At 39.9% G+C, this 17,731-nt stretch overlaps 1 protein-coding gene across 2 annotated transcripts in view; it reads left to right on the plus strand.

The window, feature by feature from the left end:
• Positions 1-17,731, plus strand: part of rtf1 (RTF1 homolog, Paf1/RNA polymerase II complex component) — a 28,757-nt gene that overhangs the window by 574 nt on the left and 10,452 nt on the right. For both annotated transcript variants that reach the window (XM_061893914.1, XM_061893915.1), the window contains exons 2-9: positions 7,256-7,366; positions 8,467-8,617; positions 11,248-11,449; positions 11,535-11,652; positions 13,320-13,431; positions 13,503-13,644; positions 14,548-14,725; positions 17,638-17,720. In XM_061893914.1, coding sequence (XP_061749898.1) covers positions 7,256-7,366; positions 8,467-8,617; positions 11,248-11,449; positions 11,535-11,652; positions 13,320-13,431; positions 13,503-13,644; positions 14,548-14,725; positions 17,638-17,720 — 1,097 coding nt within the window. The remainder of the gene's footprint in view (positions 1-7,255; positions 7,367-8,466; positions 8,618-11,247; positions 11,450-11,534; positions 11,653-13,319; positions 13,432-13,502; positions 13,645-14,547; positions 14,726-17,637; positions 17,721-17,731) is intronic.

The raw sequence follows: 17,731 nt of genomic DNA on the forward strand, positions 1-17,731 counted from the left end.
GGAGCTCAACTGGCGCCTCGTCTTAAATAGGCGACCTTATCGCCATTGTGACGTCACAGGCTATTTTGGTGATGTTGTCAAACCAAAAACCGAGTCGCTCTGCAGCTTTGAACGCTTTCATTAGTAACGCTGGCCAACAACCACAGGAGGCTGTGTCCCTTTTCCAGCTTCGGAGATGCAGGTATAAAAGTATTTTGTGCATTCCAGTCCTTGACAGAAGTCCAACCGAGTTGGAGCATTTGTCTTGGTTTAAGTAAATACATTTTTATAAGGGTTACTTTTGTAGGTTTCTCTATCATCAAGTTGGTTCAAAGAGCAGGTTTGTCTATTCCTGTAGTTTAAAGGCCTACTGAAAGCCACTACTAGCGACCACGCAGTCTGATAGTTTATATATCAATGATGAAATCCTAACATTGCAACACATGCCAATACAGCCGGTTTAGTTTACTAAATTGCTATTTTAAATTTCCCGCGAGGTATCCTGTTGAAAACGTCTCAGAATGTTTACTCATATGTTGCAAGTGCTTGTGACGTTATTGGTTGGAGCGGACATTTCAGCCTAACACCAAACACGGCTAAAAGTCGTCTCTTTTCATCGCATAATTACTCATTATTTTGGACATCTGTGTTGCTGAATCTTTTGCAATTTGTTCAATTAATAATGGAGACGTCAAAGAAGAATGCTGTTGGTGGAAAGCGGTGGATTGCAGCTGCCTTTAGCTAGCCGAAACGCAGCCGGTGTTTCTTTGTTTGTTGTGAAGCTTTAACGCGGAACGGTCAAGCGAACATGTTTCTCTACGTCAACCAGCAAGTTTTTGGATGGGAAAATTGTGATTTTAAGTCGGCTCTTACCGGAGACATCAGCGGAGCTTCCGTACTGCTGCAGCTGTGTGACTTCCCTCAGAGACACTCGCGGTCAACACACCCGTGGCCACACTCCTCCAACTTTCATGTACTATTTAATCTCACTAAAACACTAGCAACAAAATTGGCATATAAGGGATTTTCCAGAATTATCCTAGTAAATGTGTCTAATAACATCTGAATCACTCCCACTGCAATCGCCTTTTTTGGTATTTTTTCTAGTCCTTCACTCTAAATTTCCTCATCCACATATTTTTCATCCTCGCTCAAATTAATGGGGAAATTGTCGCTTTTTCGGTCCGAATAGCTCTTGCTGCTGGAGACTATGATTGTAAACAATGTGAGGATGTGAGGAGCTCCACAACCCGTGACGTCCGCTACTTCTTTAAAGGCCTACTGAAATAAGATTTTTTTATTTAAACAGGAATAACAGGTCTATTCTATGTGTCATATTTGATCATTTCGCGATATTGCCATATTTTTGCTGAAAGGATTTAGTAGAGAACATCCACGATAAAGTTTGCAACTTTTGGTCGCTAATAAAAAAGCCTTGCCTGTACCGGAAGTAGCAGACGATGTGTGCGTGATGTCACGGGTTGTGGAGCTCCTCACATCCTCACATTGTTTACAATCATGGCCACCTCCAGCGAGAGGGATTCGGACCGAGAAAGCGACGATTTTCCCATTAATTTGAGCGAGGATGAAAGATTCGTGGATGAGGAAAGTGAGAGTGAAGAACTAGGGGAAAAAAATGAGAGGGCAGTGGGAGCGATTCAGATGTTATCAGACACATTTACTCGGATAATTTTGGAAAATCCCTTATCTGCTTATTGCGTTACTAGTGTTTTAGTGAGATTATATAGTCATACCTGAAAGTCGGAGGGGTGTGGAGAACCATGTTCGCTTGACCACTCTGTTCCATAGTAAAGCTTCACCTTCGGGAATGTAAACAATGAAACACCGGCTGTGTTTGTGTTGCTAAAGGCAACTGCAATACACCGCCTCCCACCTACATCTTCTCTTCTTTACCTTCTCCATTATTAATTAAACAAATTGCAAAAGATTCAGCAACACAGATGTCCAGAATATTGTGTAATTATGCGATTAAAGAAGACGACTTATAGCTGGGATCGGGCTGGAAGAACATGTTGTCACGCGTCAACATAAGCGTCGTCATACCGCGACGTTTTCAACAGGATACTTCGCGGGAAATTTAAAATTGCAATTTAGTAAACTAACCCGGCCGTATTGGCATGTGTTGCAATGTTAATATTTCATCATTGATATATAAACTATTAGGCTGCGTAGGGGTTGGTATTAGTGGCTTTCAGTAGGCCTTTAAAATGATGGTAAATGGGTTATACTCGTATAGCGCTGTTTTACCTTCAAGGTAGGGCTGTGCGATATATCGCGGGTTTGTCTCTGTGCGATATAGAAAATGACTATATCGTAGGGCTGGGCGATATGGCCTTTTTGTAATATCTCGATATTTTAGGCCATACACAATATATATATCGATATTTTGCCTTAGCCTTGAATGAACACTTGATACATATAACCACAGCAGTATCAATCAATCAATCAATCAATGTTTACTTATATAGCCCTAAATCACTAGTGTCTCAAAGGGCTGCACAAACCACTACGACATCCTCGGTAGGCCCACATAAGGGCAAGGAAAACTCACACCCAGTGGGACGTCGGTGACAATGATGACTATGAGAACCTTGGAGAGGAGGAAAGCAATGGATGTCGAGCGGGTCTAAGATGATACTGTGAAAGTTCAATCCATAATGGATCCAACACAGTCGCAAGAGTCCAGTCCAAAGCGGATCCAACACAGCAGCGAGAGTCCCGTTCACAGCGGAGCCACAGGAAAACCTCCCAAGCGGAGGCGGATCAGCAGCGCAGAGATGTCCCCAGCCGATACACAGGCGAGCAGTACATGGCCACCGGATCGGCCGGACCCCCTCCACAAGGGAGAGTGGGACATAGGAGAAAAAGAAAAGAAACGGCAGATCAACTGGTCTAAAAAGGGAGTCTATTTAAAGGCTAGAGTATACAAATGAGTTTTAAGGTGAGACTTAAATACTTCTACTTATGATGATTCTATGTGTCTACATTCAAACATTCTTCTTCATACTGCATTAATATATGCTACTTTTAAACTTCCATGCAGAGAAGGAAATCACAACTAAGTCAATTGACCAAAACTGTATTTATTAAAGTTGTTAGCAGGTGACTTTTTAAATGATGCTACATATTAGCAGTAATGCTATTTTTGGTAGCAACGCTTGTGCCCCACACTTGACAAAATAAAGTTGTCTATTCGACATATTCCTAATTGAAGCCGAACCACCGCCAGACGATGGACCCCCTGCTGTTTTTCTTGGGAATTAATTCTTCCTTCATTTGTTACCAGATTCGCACCCTCTTTCTCTCGTATTGCCACTGGCACGGCTTCGTTAGCATCGCAGCTAACGTTACCCATGCTGCTACCTCTCTGCTCCGTGCGGGCGTGTGACATTGCACACATGACGTATGTAAGAAGGTGAGCTTGTTTTAAGTCTCTGAGAAGGAGAGACGCTTGCAGTTTAATGCCTGCAGCTAAAAGCAAATGCGTGAGAACGTATACTCGAATATCACGATATAGTCATTTTCTATATCGCACAGAGACAAACCCGCGATATATCGCGTGTATCGATATATCGCCCAGCCCTACTATATGGTGATATTGGAGTATACTTTCTCACGCAGTTGCTTTTAGCTGCTGGCATTACACTACAGGCTCTTCTCGCTCTTTCTTGTGTGTCTTTCTCACAGACAGCAAGTGCACCTTCTTACATACGTCACATACTGTCACCTCATACGTCACATGCGTACACACCCTCGCAGGGCAGAGAGGTAGCAGCATGGGTAACGTTAGCTGTGATGCGAGTGGTAATACGAGAGAAAGAAGGTGCCAATCTGGTAACAAATGAAGGAAGAAATAATTCCCAAGAAAAACAGCAGGGGGTCCATCGTCTGGCGGTGGTTTGGCTTCAAGTGGGAAGATGTCGAACAGACAACCGTAATTTGTCAAGTGTGGGGCAAAAGCGTTGCTACAAAAAGTAGCATTACTGCTAACGTGTAGCATCATTTCAAAAGTCACCTGCTAGAGAATGAAGAGTGATTACTCCGCATGTCAACATCTCCGTGCCGAGGCAACCATTTCCACATCAACACTGTATGAAAGAAAAAGTGAACAACATAAAGAGATAATGTCCGCGGTATCCTACCACATAGCGCTTCGATTTCCTGTTATGCAGCTCATTTTTATTTGACAGTTACTGAAATATCTTGTGTGACATCATGCACAAAAGTGCACTTTGTTTTTAACTATTGTATTGGCGTTTTGTACAAAAAGTAAATACTTAAGAACACGTTTTAATTTTTTATGCATTTTAAACCGTTAATAAACACTTCCATAAGTCAGCTAACAATAGAGCCAACGAGTCACTCTATTCCGCGTATAAAGCGGTCTAAAAACATCCAAAAGCCTTCGTCATCGTTTTATATACAATATCATGTAATATTTACGTATTTTGCTTATTTTAAGCATACGGCGGAATGTTAATTTCATAGACTCATCACAAAGTTCGCTTTTCCCTTCAACAACAACAAACCTACTACTCATGGCAGTCTTTGTGAGAGCCAGCAAAGACTGCTTTGGGACAAATGAGGATTCAGAACATTATATTTTTGAGCCTGACTAAAAGGGGATGATCTACAATTTTTAGAAGCAGTGTGTTAAACAGATTTAGCTTCAGTTAATCATTTAGCATCATGCAGCAGTATTGCTAAGTGCTAAACAAGAAATACAAAGTAGAACGAACATAATAAAACAATCACTTGCTGTACGACTTCTCTTCACTGGGATAGATTTTACTGGATGTTTGTCCTTCCGTTTAGATGAAGAATGAATCATAATCCTCTCGCAGGTGGAAAAAAAATACTGCCGCAAACAAACGTCTTTTCATGTCTTTTTCAACATCTTGGCTGTCAAAGTTGTATTCCCCCACATACTTGTTGATGGTTTTGGCCCCTCGCTTCCAAATTGACATAGCCTCCTTGATCCATCGCTTGTATTTCTTTCTTTCTGATGAAATGATTTTTCCTTGGCTTTTAGTTACATGTTGTGTGTCACACTTCATGTTGTTATGTTCTGGAAGTCGCTGCCTCGCCGTAATGTGCGTCGCTATCATTTCTGTTGTGTCGGTCGTGTCCTAAAGTTGTGAATCGGTTTTGTGTCGTTTGTATTTGTCGTGGCTGCAATCGTGCTTTACCTGAATGTTTTTGTGTTGTAATTTATGATATTGTTTGTTTGTTATGACCTTTCTAAGCCACCATAGCTATTCCCGATTTGTCTTTTGATGGCACATTGACGGGCTAACAGACTTAAACGTTTAGAGTCCTTATTGAAATGCTAAACTTCATATAAAGTCTCCTGTTCTTAAATACAATGTTTACTTTTTTCTAGTATCGCTAAAATCGATCGATTCCATTTTAAAATGTTCTTGAATCGCTACCTATCTTGCCAAGCACAGATCTTCAGACTTGAAATTTAGGAATGTAAATCAATCTATCGATATATTGATCAATCGTTACACTCCCGAGAACAGTGGTTCCTAAAGGTTTTTCACTAATTACTAGCTCAGAAAACATTTGGCTCTCCAAGTACCCCGATAATGACCAATGTTAAAATAGAAGTTTAATTTAACAAGTATATTTAATATTTATGGATTCTTTTGAATAGTTTTTCATGTTTTAAATATTTTAATATGTTATTCATATTGTAACATTGTTGTTTTATGTTCCACGTATAGTTTACTCAATGTTTACCAGACATTATGGTTTCCCCAAGGCCTAGAAGGCATCATTGTTACATGCAGCTTTCTCTGCCAATGTTTGTCTTTGTTTACATGTGTTCTGCATATTGATCGTCTGGGAGGCTGGGAAGGGACGAACGTAGGCGCAGAATGTGTAGAACATTCTGTTCCCATGGGTGTTGAGTAGGGATGCACCGATTAATCGGTAACCGAATATATTCGGCCGAATATGGCAAAAAAAGCCACATTCGGCCTTCGGTGGAATGAGTTAAAAACAAGGCCGAATAGTGGCGTGTGACGCAAGTTTTTGACGCGGCGACGCAATCAACCAACGTGCAGTGACGTTGGGATATGTTGTGTACCTGTATAAGTGTATGAGGTTACATGCACACACTTATTGAGATTTAGTGGGGCCTCTGTTTACATTATTAGCCTGTTGTGTAGGCTACCTGTATAAGTGTATGAGGTTACAAGCACACACTTATTGAGATTTAGTGGGGCCTCTGTTTACATTATTAGCATATCTACTGTGGCTAAGCAGACTTTTGCCAAAAGGACAATAATTCATTTGTTGTGGGTTTATCCACTTTAATTCACTTTATTTTTTTTGGGAATGCATGTTTTGTTTGAAGGCCTAATATAAATGAAAAACTTTGTGCTTTTTTTGAAAAGCAAAGGCTACTGGAATATTAAAAAATGTCAATATTCAATAAAAAATTACTTTATTTGAAAAATATGTGTAAATATTTATTCTAGGCTATTTATGCAATATTTAAAAAATTGTGAAAATCTGCATTCATTATTCGGTATTTGGTATTCGGCCTTCAGCCAAGTGTTTACATTTTCTTCGGCTTCGCCACAAATTTTCATTTCGGTGCATCCCTAGTGTTGAGTGATAGAAATGAGAAAGTAAGACTGTTCAGTTTGTGTCTTAATTGTTTCTTTTAGCGTCGACTACAGCCTCGGGTTGTCCGATTGTAACGATTTCCATTGAAGGCTGGAAAACCTTTGATAACGACTGGAGTCATGTCATTAAAATGTTTATTTAAATGATTCTTTGTTGTACGACTTAGCGGAGCCTGCACACCACAGTTTGAGAACCACTGCTCTCGAACATAGAGAACTAAGAAAAACAACTCACATGTTCTTAATGTTTGATGATCATGTTTGTCAATGCCACCTTTCTCGCCATACCCGTCTTGGTGCACAATTAGGAAGTGCTGTGTTGTCGTGGCTGCGGTGTTGTAAGGGTTGCTGTTGGCGTATTAATTTCAGCAATTAAGTTTAAAAAGAGAATCAGACTGTGTTTCTGTCAAAACGCTCCATAACTTACTTACGTCATATGTCATTTACACAATTTCACTGCTCAGCATTTGTTGCTGGTGCCTGAGTCTGCATTCATTCAGCACCAAAGTCTTCTTTTATTTCGGTCTGGTTACCGTTTACATTGGCGACATTACCGTTATTGAACCGGGTTGCTGTGCTTATCTCTAAATAGGTTACTTACTCATTTCTTCCCCCAGGAGTTGCTGTCCTTGGCAAAGAGAAAGCGCGTCGACTCCGACGAGCCGGAAGAGCCGGTGAGCAAACCGGCGGCGTCCACCGATTCCGAGACATCCGACAGCGATGATGAGGTAGGGTGGTTGGGGCTTGTTTTATTGGTTCTCAATGCTGAGGAAGTCTCTTTGTTTCCATGCACTACATTAGTCAGATTTCTCAAATAGTTTTTATTTTTGTATTTTTCCACCTAAGTGCCAAGTTCAAGTGTGCATGCACACTGTCTAATGCGACTATTAGTTATACGCCATGTGCCTACCATACACCTATGAGTTGCTTTTATGACGTCACACGAGCCATCTGCGGTTCTTTACAACTTGTTTTAACTGATGTCCGCCGTAGTTTTGGCACAAATTTCAAATATTACGTCTCTACTGGCTATGTTGATGCTAAATAACAGACATTAAACATGATCTTGGATTCTGCTACGGACATGACGCTACTACCAAAAACGTGTGGGAGCAGGTCCGAAGCAAAGAGAGACAGGCGGAAGAGATTTTTATAATTAATTTTTGTATGAAAATCACAGAAACAAAACTTTTGATTGTTTCAAAGTTATTTCCAAAGGCTCTGTGGATTGACAAGAGGAATTTTAAATCTATAATAAAGGAACAGACAGTTTGTGCCCCGACTGATAATGTTTCAGATGAAGGTTGCTATTGTTCCGGACTATCTTGCCGATTGTGTGGAATTCAGAGTTATTGTTATTATTCGCCATCAATATAGCTGCTTTATTGTATTTCATTCGGGAGTCCAAATTAGGCCGGCATCTTACAACATTGTTAAATCGTTTGTTTCTTTTCTTCTACCACCAATGCACTTCAAAATGTCCTGTTCTTTTAATTTGTGCAGCAAATTAAGTCTCCCCTTTATAATAATTGTTGCTAAGTTTTTATTAAATGGTATCTGCTTTCGGGTTGTACCCCGCGTGTTGAGACTGGCGATTGCACGATACTAAGGGTCCTCTGCGGCCGCAGACACCCCTCCAGAGATCTGGTTTCCAATCGCATAATCCAGGTTTGTTAGTCCCACTTTTCAAAAACCAAACGCAATTAGATTAAGGTGTTTCCATGGGCCTTGGGTTTATTCAGAGCCCAACTATTTGAGAAATCAGACTAATTTAGGGATTGGACACGTACTGACTGTTGTACATCCTGTATTCATAATACCTGTTTAGTGGACTGTGGGGGGCACCAAAGGCAAAAAGAAAGTTAAACCAGGGAAGGGTCCCGAGAAGAAGAATGCCAACAAGAAGAAGGTTCATAAATCCACAGCGTCTGGGAGCTCAGATGGAGACGGCTCAGGGGAGAGCTCTGCACCTGAGGAGGGTACGAATTTCTCCTTTTACATTGTCTCCAAAAAAAAACAAAACGGCTGTAAACACTACATAGGAGGGTCAAAATACGGTAGCCTACAGAAAAGCACAATTTCAATGTAGTTCTGTAGTTTTATGTTTTAACTGGTGTAGCTTTTAGAGACTTTACAGTACTGGTTGATTAGATCAGGAAATCCACTAACCTATTGCTTGTTTTCCGTCACATGAGTTCTTCCCGGAAGTGAAAAATAGCGGTGGTCAACCAAGCCAAAATGGCTGTTTTGCAAGTAGCATGCAAAAAGTCATTCTGTGAAAAAGTGAAGGAATCCCACACAATTGATGCCATATCAATTTTTTGGGTGACCCCGAGTGTTTTATTAAACATCCTTTTTATTGATATGGCAAATTATTAGGGATAAGCCGAATAAAATTTAAACGCTTGGCTGAAGGCCGAATACTGAATACCGAATAATGAATGCAGTTTTTCACAATTTTTTAATATTGCATAAATAGCCTAGAATACATTTTTAGACATGTTTTTTTAAATAAAGTAATTTTTTATTGAATATTGACATTTTTTTAATATTCCAGTAGCCTTTGCTTTTCAAAAAATCACAAAGTTTTTCATTTATATTAGGCCTTAAAACAAAACCTGCATTCCAAAAAAAAAATAAAGTGCATTAAAGTGGATAAACCCACAACAAATGAATTATTGTCCTTTTGGCAAAAGTCTGCTTAGCCACAGTAGATATGCTAATAATGTAAACAGAGGCCCCACTAAATCTCAATAAGTGTGTGCTTGTAACCTCATACACTTATACAGGTAGCCTACACAACAGGCTAATAATGTAAACAGCACACACACAATGTAAAGAGCACACATCAGAGAAATATCGTGTAACGGGGCTCAATGTGCTCCATGAGTCTCCGAAAGCCAAAGTCCTCCACAACACTAAACGGTTGATCATCCAAACCCATAAACTCCATTACCTTCTTTGTAATTCCGTTTGCTTCGGCACTGTCTGTCGCAAACTTTTTCGTCCTCTCAAAGATGTCGGCCACGAGGCACCTCCTCCAGACAGTTTGGCTGAACATTCGTTGCAAACTGCAATACTTTTGTCACTTTCCGACATATAAAAATATCTTCACACTGCTGACATTTTTCCGAAGGCGTCGGGTTACAACGTCACCGCGTCACTGCACGTTGGTTGATTGCGTCACCGCGTCAAAAAATTGCGTCATTTTGTCACACGCCACTATTCGGCCTTGCATTTTACTCATTCCACCGAAGGCCGAATGTGGCTTTTTTGCCATATTCGGCCGAATATATTCGGTTACCGATTATTCGGCCGAATATATTCGGTTACCGATTATTCGGTGCATCCCTACAGATTATATTTATCGTTTTATTGGCCCGGTCCTACACTATTATGCTATGGTCTCTTCCCCACACAGGCTACAGTGCCCACCCCACTATTTTGTAAGCGCTAGTTTACAGTGAGTTAAGGGGGAAGTTTATGACAGGCTTACAGCACGTAGGAGGAGTAAAAGAGCTTAAGGCTGTAACGATTGATCAATATAGCGAGAGATCAATTCATATTTCTTAAATTCAAGTAAATCAATCTGTGCTCTGCTAGTTGGCCTTCCAGAAGATGTACACAGTACAGGCCACAAGTTTGGACACACCTTCTCATTTAATGGGTTTTCTTTATTTTCATGACTATTTACATTGTAGATTGTCACTGAAGGCATCACAACTATGAGTTAACACATGAGGAATTGTGTAATTAACAAAAAAAGGTGAAATAAATGTTTTATATTGTAGTTTCTTCAAAATAGCCACCCTTTGCTCTGATTACTGCTTTGCACACTCTTGGCATTCGCTCGGTGAGCCTCAAACTTCACCTGAAAGGGTTTTCACATCACAGGTGTCATAGTTTCGATGCCTTCAGTGACAGTCTACGATGTAAATGGTCATAAAAATAAAGAAAACTCATTGAAATGGGAAGGTGTGTCCAAACTTTTGGCCTGTACTGTATATCAATTTAAGGTCGTTTTTTAAAAGGTGTATAATCGATGTTATCGATACTAAAAAATAAAATATTGGCTATTGAAATAGTAGACTTTATATAAAGTTGTTTTTAGCATTTTTCAAAGAATAAAGACGTAAACTTTACGCGAGTCTGTGACGTCATCACCAGGCGCCATCTCTTATCAAAATATATATGATTATGATCACTTAATCGTTTTGGATTGTATAGTTTTAAATAAACTTACATTGTACCTGAATCATATCGAAGTTAAAAGGAATCGTTGCACCTCTAAAAAGAGAGCTTGATTTGCTCCCCTATCCCACCTGCAGCCTATGAGGAGTAATCTTGTTTCATTGCAGCCTTTTAATTGTAATTAGAGGATGTTTTTTTTTTTAATGTGAACAGATGTCATAATTCTTCATGTTGGCCCGATAATATTTATCATGTACCCCTTTTTTGCAACACAGAATGGATGGACTTATTTCTTTTTATTATGTCCTCTTGTCACATAATATTGTTTTTTTGTGTGAATCACAATTTGAATGCTTTGGTTACAAGTGCGATTCTGTCAGATTGTTTGATATTTTTACCACACCTGTCTCTCTGTCAGGTGAGGTGTCAGACTCTGAGAGCAACAGCTCCTCGTCCAGCTTGGACTCTGACTCCTCGGAGGATGACGTCTTCCGGGACGGCTATGACGACGACCTGATGGGCGACGCTGAGGACCGAGCCCGGCTGGAGCAGATGACCGAGAAGGAGCGAGAGCAGGAGTTGTTCAACAGGATCGAGAAGCGAGAGGTGCTTAAAAGACGGTGAGGGCGACTCTCGGGGGGTCAGAAGCACAGCAGGAGAATCTCCTCGACGTGTTTTCATTCCAGGTTGTGCTTCTTTAAAAAGATTTGAAATCAAGAAGAAACTGAAGACTGCAAAGAAAAAGGAGAAAGAAGAGAAGAAGAAGAAGCAGGAGGAAGAACAAGAAAAACGGAAACTATCTCAGGTTCCAGACACACAAGTGGTGAGTACGAATTGAAAAGTTAGAGTTGTCACCATAACAGAATATCAGTAGTAGATACCGACACCGATGAACTTCCACGATTCTCGATGCTTATTCCTTACCACCATTTAAAAAAATAAAAATAAAACATCTCTTTGTACATTCAAAAAAGAGCAATAGTGGTCTATAACCTCCTAGTACCTCAAACAAATATAACTGTGCTTGTAAAAAAGGAGTGGAATTGATATTACTTTAAGTACGATGTCATCTGTAATGAACTAGGCTAATTTCACTCAAGTGGGTAATACTTTCATGACCGCTTGTATTTGATTATCAAATCAATGCATGAGACAGCTTTCTCTTTCACTTTTAAAATGTACCTCTACTTGCTCAATATAGTGACAAAGTAGCTAAAGTGCATCCCAGATAATTTATGTTTATTTTCTGGCAAAGCAGGCGCGTATGAGTTTTGTTGTGAAATGCAATTACGCCACACCTGCAGTATTCTCCACTGCCACACTTCCATTATCATTTAGTCATGAGCAAGAGTGAACCCGACGCACCAACTTCGCATTTAGGACAGGCTTTCACAGAGTAAATATATGGAAATCACTGGAGCATTTCTTTGAGACAGCCATTGTATTATCATTAGTATTCAAAACTGAAAAAAGCAAGTACCGTATTTCCTTGAATTGCCGTCGGGACGCTAATTAATTTAAACCTCTTCTCACTCTGGCGCTTACCAAAGGCATGCGGTAAATTTAGGCCTGCGCTTATAAATTTGAGTGTGATGTAAGGATACCATCATGAAATGCACATTTAATAAAAAAAAAACATTATTATGGTCTTACCTTTACTTATAAATGAAGTCCATGCGCAGCTCCTTCTGATCAAAAGCATCGATAACTTGTTTATAGAAGTCTTCCTTATCTTTCTTCAGTTTTAAAAGTCTCTCTGTCTCGATGGAGATCTTCCTTTATTACCTCCTGCTTCCATTGAAAGTCCAGTTTAGAAAACTGTTTTATTTTAGATATGTAATCCTCCATGTCAAAAGTGCAAGCGACAGGAAAAAATAAACGATCCCTGCTCACTCTTGCTGCTTGTTGTCACTTCTTCTGCAGCCGAGTAGTCGCAAGAAGGATCACTAGCGCCCTCTACCACCAGGAGGCGGGAGTCATTTAATGACTCATATTTGACACACGCAGCTACGGTATATTAATAAAACATAGCTGCTTACTGTTCTTTTTAGCATATTCAATAGTTTGGACCTTTTTTTTAGCATATTCAATAGCTTGGACCTTAAATCCTACTGAATAGCTCTTAATCTTCTTCCCTTTATGCGATTTCAAATGATTGAAATCAGCCTCCTCCATTTTGAAAATGATGACAGGTGAAGTGTCACTCGTGATGTGACGAGTTTGACCCGATGCAAATTCTAGGCATATGCTATTTGGCGAAACGAGTTTGACCCGGCAGTATTTCTAGGCAGGCGCATACTATATACCCAGCGGCACTTCAAGGAAATACGGTATCTATGTATTTTTGTGCTTTGGTATCGACTTGGTATCGACTTGGTATCTTGAGTGTCGATACTTGACAACCTTACTCAAATTACATATGTTCCAGAAGAGAAAAAAAGAAGAGTTTGTTTTATTCTCATAATTTCCCTGTAATGTTCTGGCCCACAGGTGACGTCCCACAACAAGGAAAGACGATCCAAACGTGACGAAAAACTGGACAAAAAGTCCCAAGCCATGGAAGAACTCAAAGCGGAGCGTGAGAAGAAGAAGAACAAAACAGGTTGGTACGAGTCTTTGTGGTGCCAGTCAGGCGGGCCTGGTGTACTGAGACCTTTTGGTCCCGCCGAGCAGCAGAACTTTTGGCCAAACGAGAGCCGCTGAAGACCAGTGAGGTCTACTCGGACGACGAAGAGGAGGAGGAGGAAGATGACGACAAGTCGTCGGTCAAGAGCGACAGGAGTTCGCGATCTTCCTCATTTGATGACGATGACGAGTGAGTGGCTCTCCTAAGCTTTTCAATCATAAACAGGAACTACACTGTTTTGGGAATTTTGCCTATGGATCACAATCCTTATGAAAGACATGATGATGGCCCTTTTTTTGCATTGTAAATATTAAAAATGTGATTAAAATCCACTTACAATGGAGCCCATAGGAGCCGCGCAATTCCCCAAATCCATTCAAACACCTCTATTAGGGTTTAAAATGCATGGTGTAAGTATATATGTAATGTAGTAACGGGCACATTTACAATACAATATTTACGTATTTTGACCATTTTAAGCATAAGATGGTGCATTAATTTCAAAAACGCATTTTGACGTTTTCTTTTTTTTCCTTAATCACTGATTATTACTTACTCCAGACTTTATGAAGGCCAACAAACATAATAAAACATCACTTACTGTGCAAGGTCTGCTGTCATGTGTCAGGGAGACACATCAGTGATCACAGCGCCGCTATAAATAGTTTGTCTGGTTTAGCGCTTATAATAACATCCATCCATCCATTTTCTACCGCTTATTCCCTTTGGGGTGGCGGGGGGCACTGGTGCCTATCTCGGCTACAATCGGGCGGAAGGCGGTGTACACCCTGGACAAGTCGCCACCTCATTGCAGGGCGCTTATAATGACAATGTTATCAATATTTGGTTAATATTCAAATCATGAAATGTAAACAGAGTATTGTTGGTGCTTTTTAAATGGGTGAAATTGAGGAGCTCCCATTGGCTTCTGTGTAAGCAGACTTTTATTTACGTTTGAAATTTAGAATGCATTAAAACAAATCCGTCTGTTGTCATGTCTTTCATAATGATTGTGAACAATAGGCAACAAGTGCAGTTCCCCTGTAAAATGACATTGCTTTGTCATGTAAATTGGACTTGTGGTGCCCACAGAAAGGAGGAAACACCACCAAAGTCTCAGCCCGTTTCGCTGCCAGACGAACTCAATCGGATCCGCCTGTCCCGACACAAGCTAGAACGCTGGTGCCACATGCCGTTCTTTGCCAAGACTGTGACGGGTTGCTTTGTAAGAATTGGGATCGGTAACAACAGCAGTAAACCAGTTTACAGGGTAAGCATGGATTTAGTGTGGGACACATGCCAACTCTTACCATTTCCCAGAAGGCCAAGGAAGCGGAAATCAGTCAAACGCCAGACATTACGTATGTCTGGTCAGTGGGGGGATGGGTACCCTTCATCTTTGAATTGATACTGGTACTTAACTGTCCTGGTACTTTTGTTTTGCGATTAATGTGAATTATATTTATATAGCGCTTTTTCTCTAGTGACTCAAAGTGCTTCACATAGTGAAATCCAATATCCAAGTTACATTTAAACCAGTGTGGGTGGCACTGGGAGCAGGTGGGTAAAGTGTCTTGCCCAAGGATACAACGGCAGTAACTAGGATGGCGGAAGTGGGAATCGAACCTGCAACCCTCAAGTTGCTGGCACGGCCACTCTACCAACCGAGCTATGCCGCCCAGTTAATGTTAATTTTAAGTGCTATTTACAAGTATGCATTCCTTTCAGTTTCACAAAGTAGTCTTTGCCACTAAGTCTTGTCGTTTATTGTGTCCTAAAAAGTGTTTATGCAGTAAATATTGTACTTTGTACACACCTGCTGTTTGATTGGAATCTGCATCTTAGTTGTAGTTTTCGTTACCAAATGTAGAGTTGTTGAAATCGCCATGTAAAATTGCTAATGCTAACCAGTTGCATGTACAGTGTACAGTATATCTATGGTAAATTAGTATCGAGCTAACACATTTTGAAAAGGGGGGTTTTAATTTTGAGCGCTTTCTATCAGGCATACTTGCTTAGTTGGCTTGGACAATTACATCGTCATACAGAGGCAGTCCGCTATGTATTTGCTTGGTTTCCCGGCAAGCGTTTGAGCCAGTGCCGAAAAAAGGTATCGAAATATGTTACCATTTGATTTTATGTCAGTGGGTACTCTGTAGTACCAACAGAATTTGTTTTTTCCCTTAAAGTACCAAATCAGTACCCATCCCGGTGTTACCCTGCCACTTTGCGCAGTTCACTTCCTACAGTCTCGGTGCTATTAGTACATTGAGATTGGAGTACACATTGAAGTCGGATGAAGTGTCTTAATAGCATTGGAAATGTTTATAAATGTGTGTAGAATGTGTATAAAGAGATCAAATGCTTATAATAGACATTTCAATCATGAAATAATAACTTACCAGAAATGTACTTCCCGGAACGCAACTCCTGCGATAATCGAGGGGGGAAACTGTAGTCAGTGTTTTCTCACCATTCTAGTTTTTATGTACCGATAGATCACAACAGAAGGATACTTTTTCAAATAGCAAACATACCCCTACATTACTTATATTATTTACATGACATAGCATGTCATTTCTGTTTCGACATGGTCAAGTTTACAATTCATCGTCTGCTCTCTGTGCATCGGAACAATCGCGTTTCATTTTGTGGAGTCAATTGGAGTCTTTCAATTGATATTATTTTTTAAAATAATTGTGGAGATTGCAATAGAGTATGCTGCGCTGCATGTGTGTATGCATAGTACACGTGTGTGGATGAATTTGTGCCCCCACTCGGAAAAGCTAGACGTAGTGTGTGGTTTGACAGATAGAAACAACACCTGCATGCACTGTAAAACAACGCTCATTGTTGTTAAAAAGATGTAGACGTCCATAATGCCAATAGATGTACGGATTTCCGCCTCCTCAGCCTTTTCGGGAAATCTACAAATGATTAAAGGTGAACTGCACTTTTTAGGAAAATTGCCTATCATTCACAATCCTTATTTGAGACAGGAACACATGTTAGTTTGTTTTATGCATTATGATTCATAAACAAACACTAGCAAAAGTCAGTGAACAATAGAGCCAATGGGAATCATTACGTAGAATAGAATGGACTTTATTGTCATTATATTTGCATATAACGAGATTAAGGACGTCACTGTGTTTATTCGCCCATTAAGTGCTGTATAACACTTCCAACATTTTACATACGTATGTATGTAATGTAGTAACAGGAACATTGATCATAACATTTAATATTTACATAATTTGGTCATTTTAAGCGTACAGCGGCGTATTAATTTGAATTTTTATTGTTCGCTATTTCCCCTCAACAACTACCACTGCTAATCATGGCTGACTTCATGATAGCCAACAAAGACTGCTTTGATGATCCAGAAACATATATTTTTGAGCCTGAATATACAGAGTATGAGTTTTAGACGCTAAGGGGTGATAAGTATATTCAGCTTACGTGAATTATGTTAACGTGGTGTAGCAGTATTGTTAAAATTACTAAACAAGAAATACAACCTATGAGCAATAAAAAAAAAAAACACTTACTGTACGATGTCTCCTCTCACTTGGAATGCCGACTGATGAGATAATTTGAAATGTTTAAATCTTCCTGTTTATGTAAAGAATTAATCGTATTCCTCAGGCAGGATTTAAAGAAAAAAAACAAGCAAGCGTCTTGTTGTCTTTCTCGCCTACGTCCAGTCAAAGTTAAATGTCAAAGTTGACCAACTTTTCGATTTATGGCCACAACTTTTTATTATCGAAGTGCAAGCAGCTCAGTATCTCAAAAGCTGCATAAGCTATTTTGTTACCGCTAAAAGTAGTTCTTTAACGTTAGTGCTTATAATAGCAATGTCCCTAATTAATACTTGCTTCATATTTAGGTGGCGACATGTAAATGGTGTATTGTTGGGGGTTTTGGGATGTTTTTTTAGAGAGCTTTATGGGCGAATATATCTTGTAAATACTCCTATTACTTCTATTGTTAGCTGACTTTTCCTCGCATTTATTTACTTGTTGAAATGCAACAAAAACATGTAAAATGTGTTCTTGTCTCATATAGGAATTGTGAATGATAGGCAAAATTCCCCAATTTAAGCGCTGGCCTTCACCGACCAGATTTCAGTTAATGTGAATTATTTATTGGAGCTTTTTTGTTGTAATGCATTTTGCAAAGGTTGCTGAAATTGTGGATATCGTGGAGACGGCAAAGGTTTACCAATTGGGGTCCACCCGGACAAACAAAGGACTACAATTACGGTAGGTGAACA

The sequence above is a fragment of the Nerophis ophidion genome, linkage group LG03, assembly GCF_033978795.1.
Source record: "Nerophis ophidion isolate RoL-2023_Sa linkage group LG03, RoL_Noph_v1.0, whole genome shotgun sequence".
NCBI lineage: Eukaryota > Metazoa > Chordata > Actinopteri > Syngnathiformes > Syngnathidae > Nerophis > Nerophis ophidion.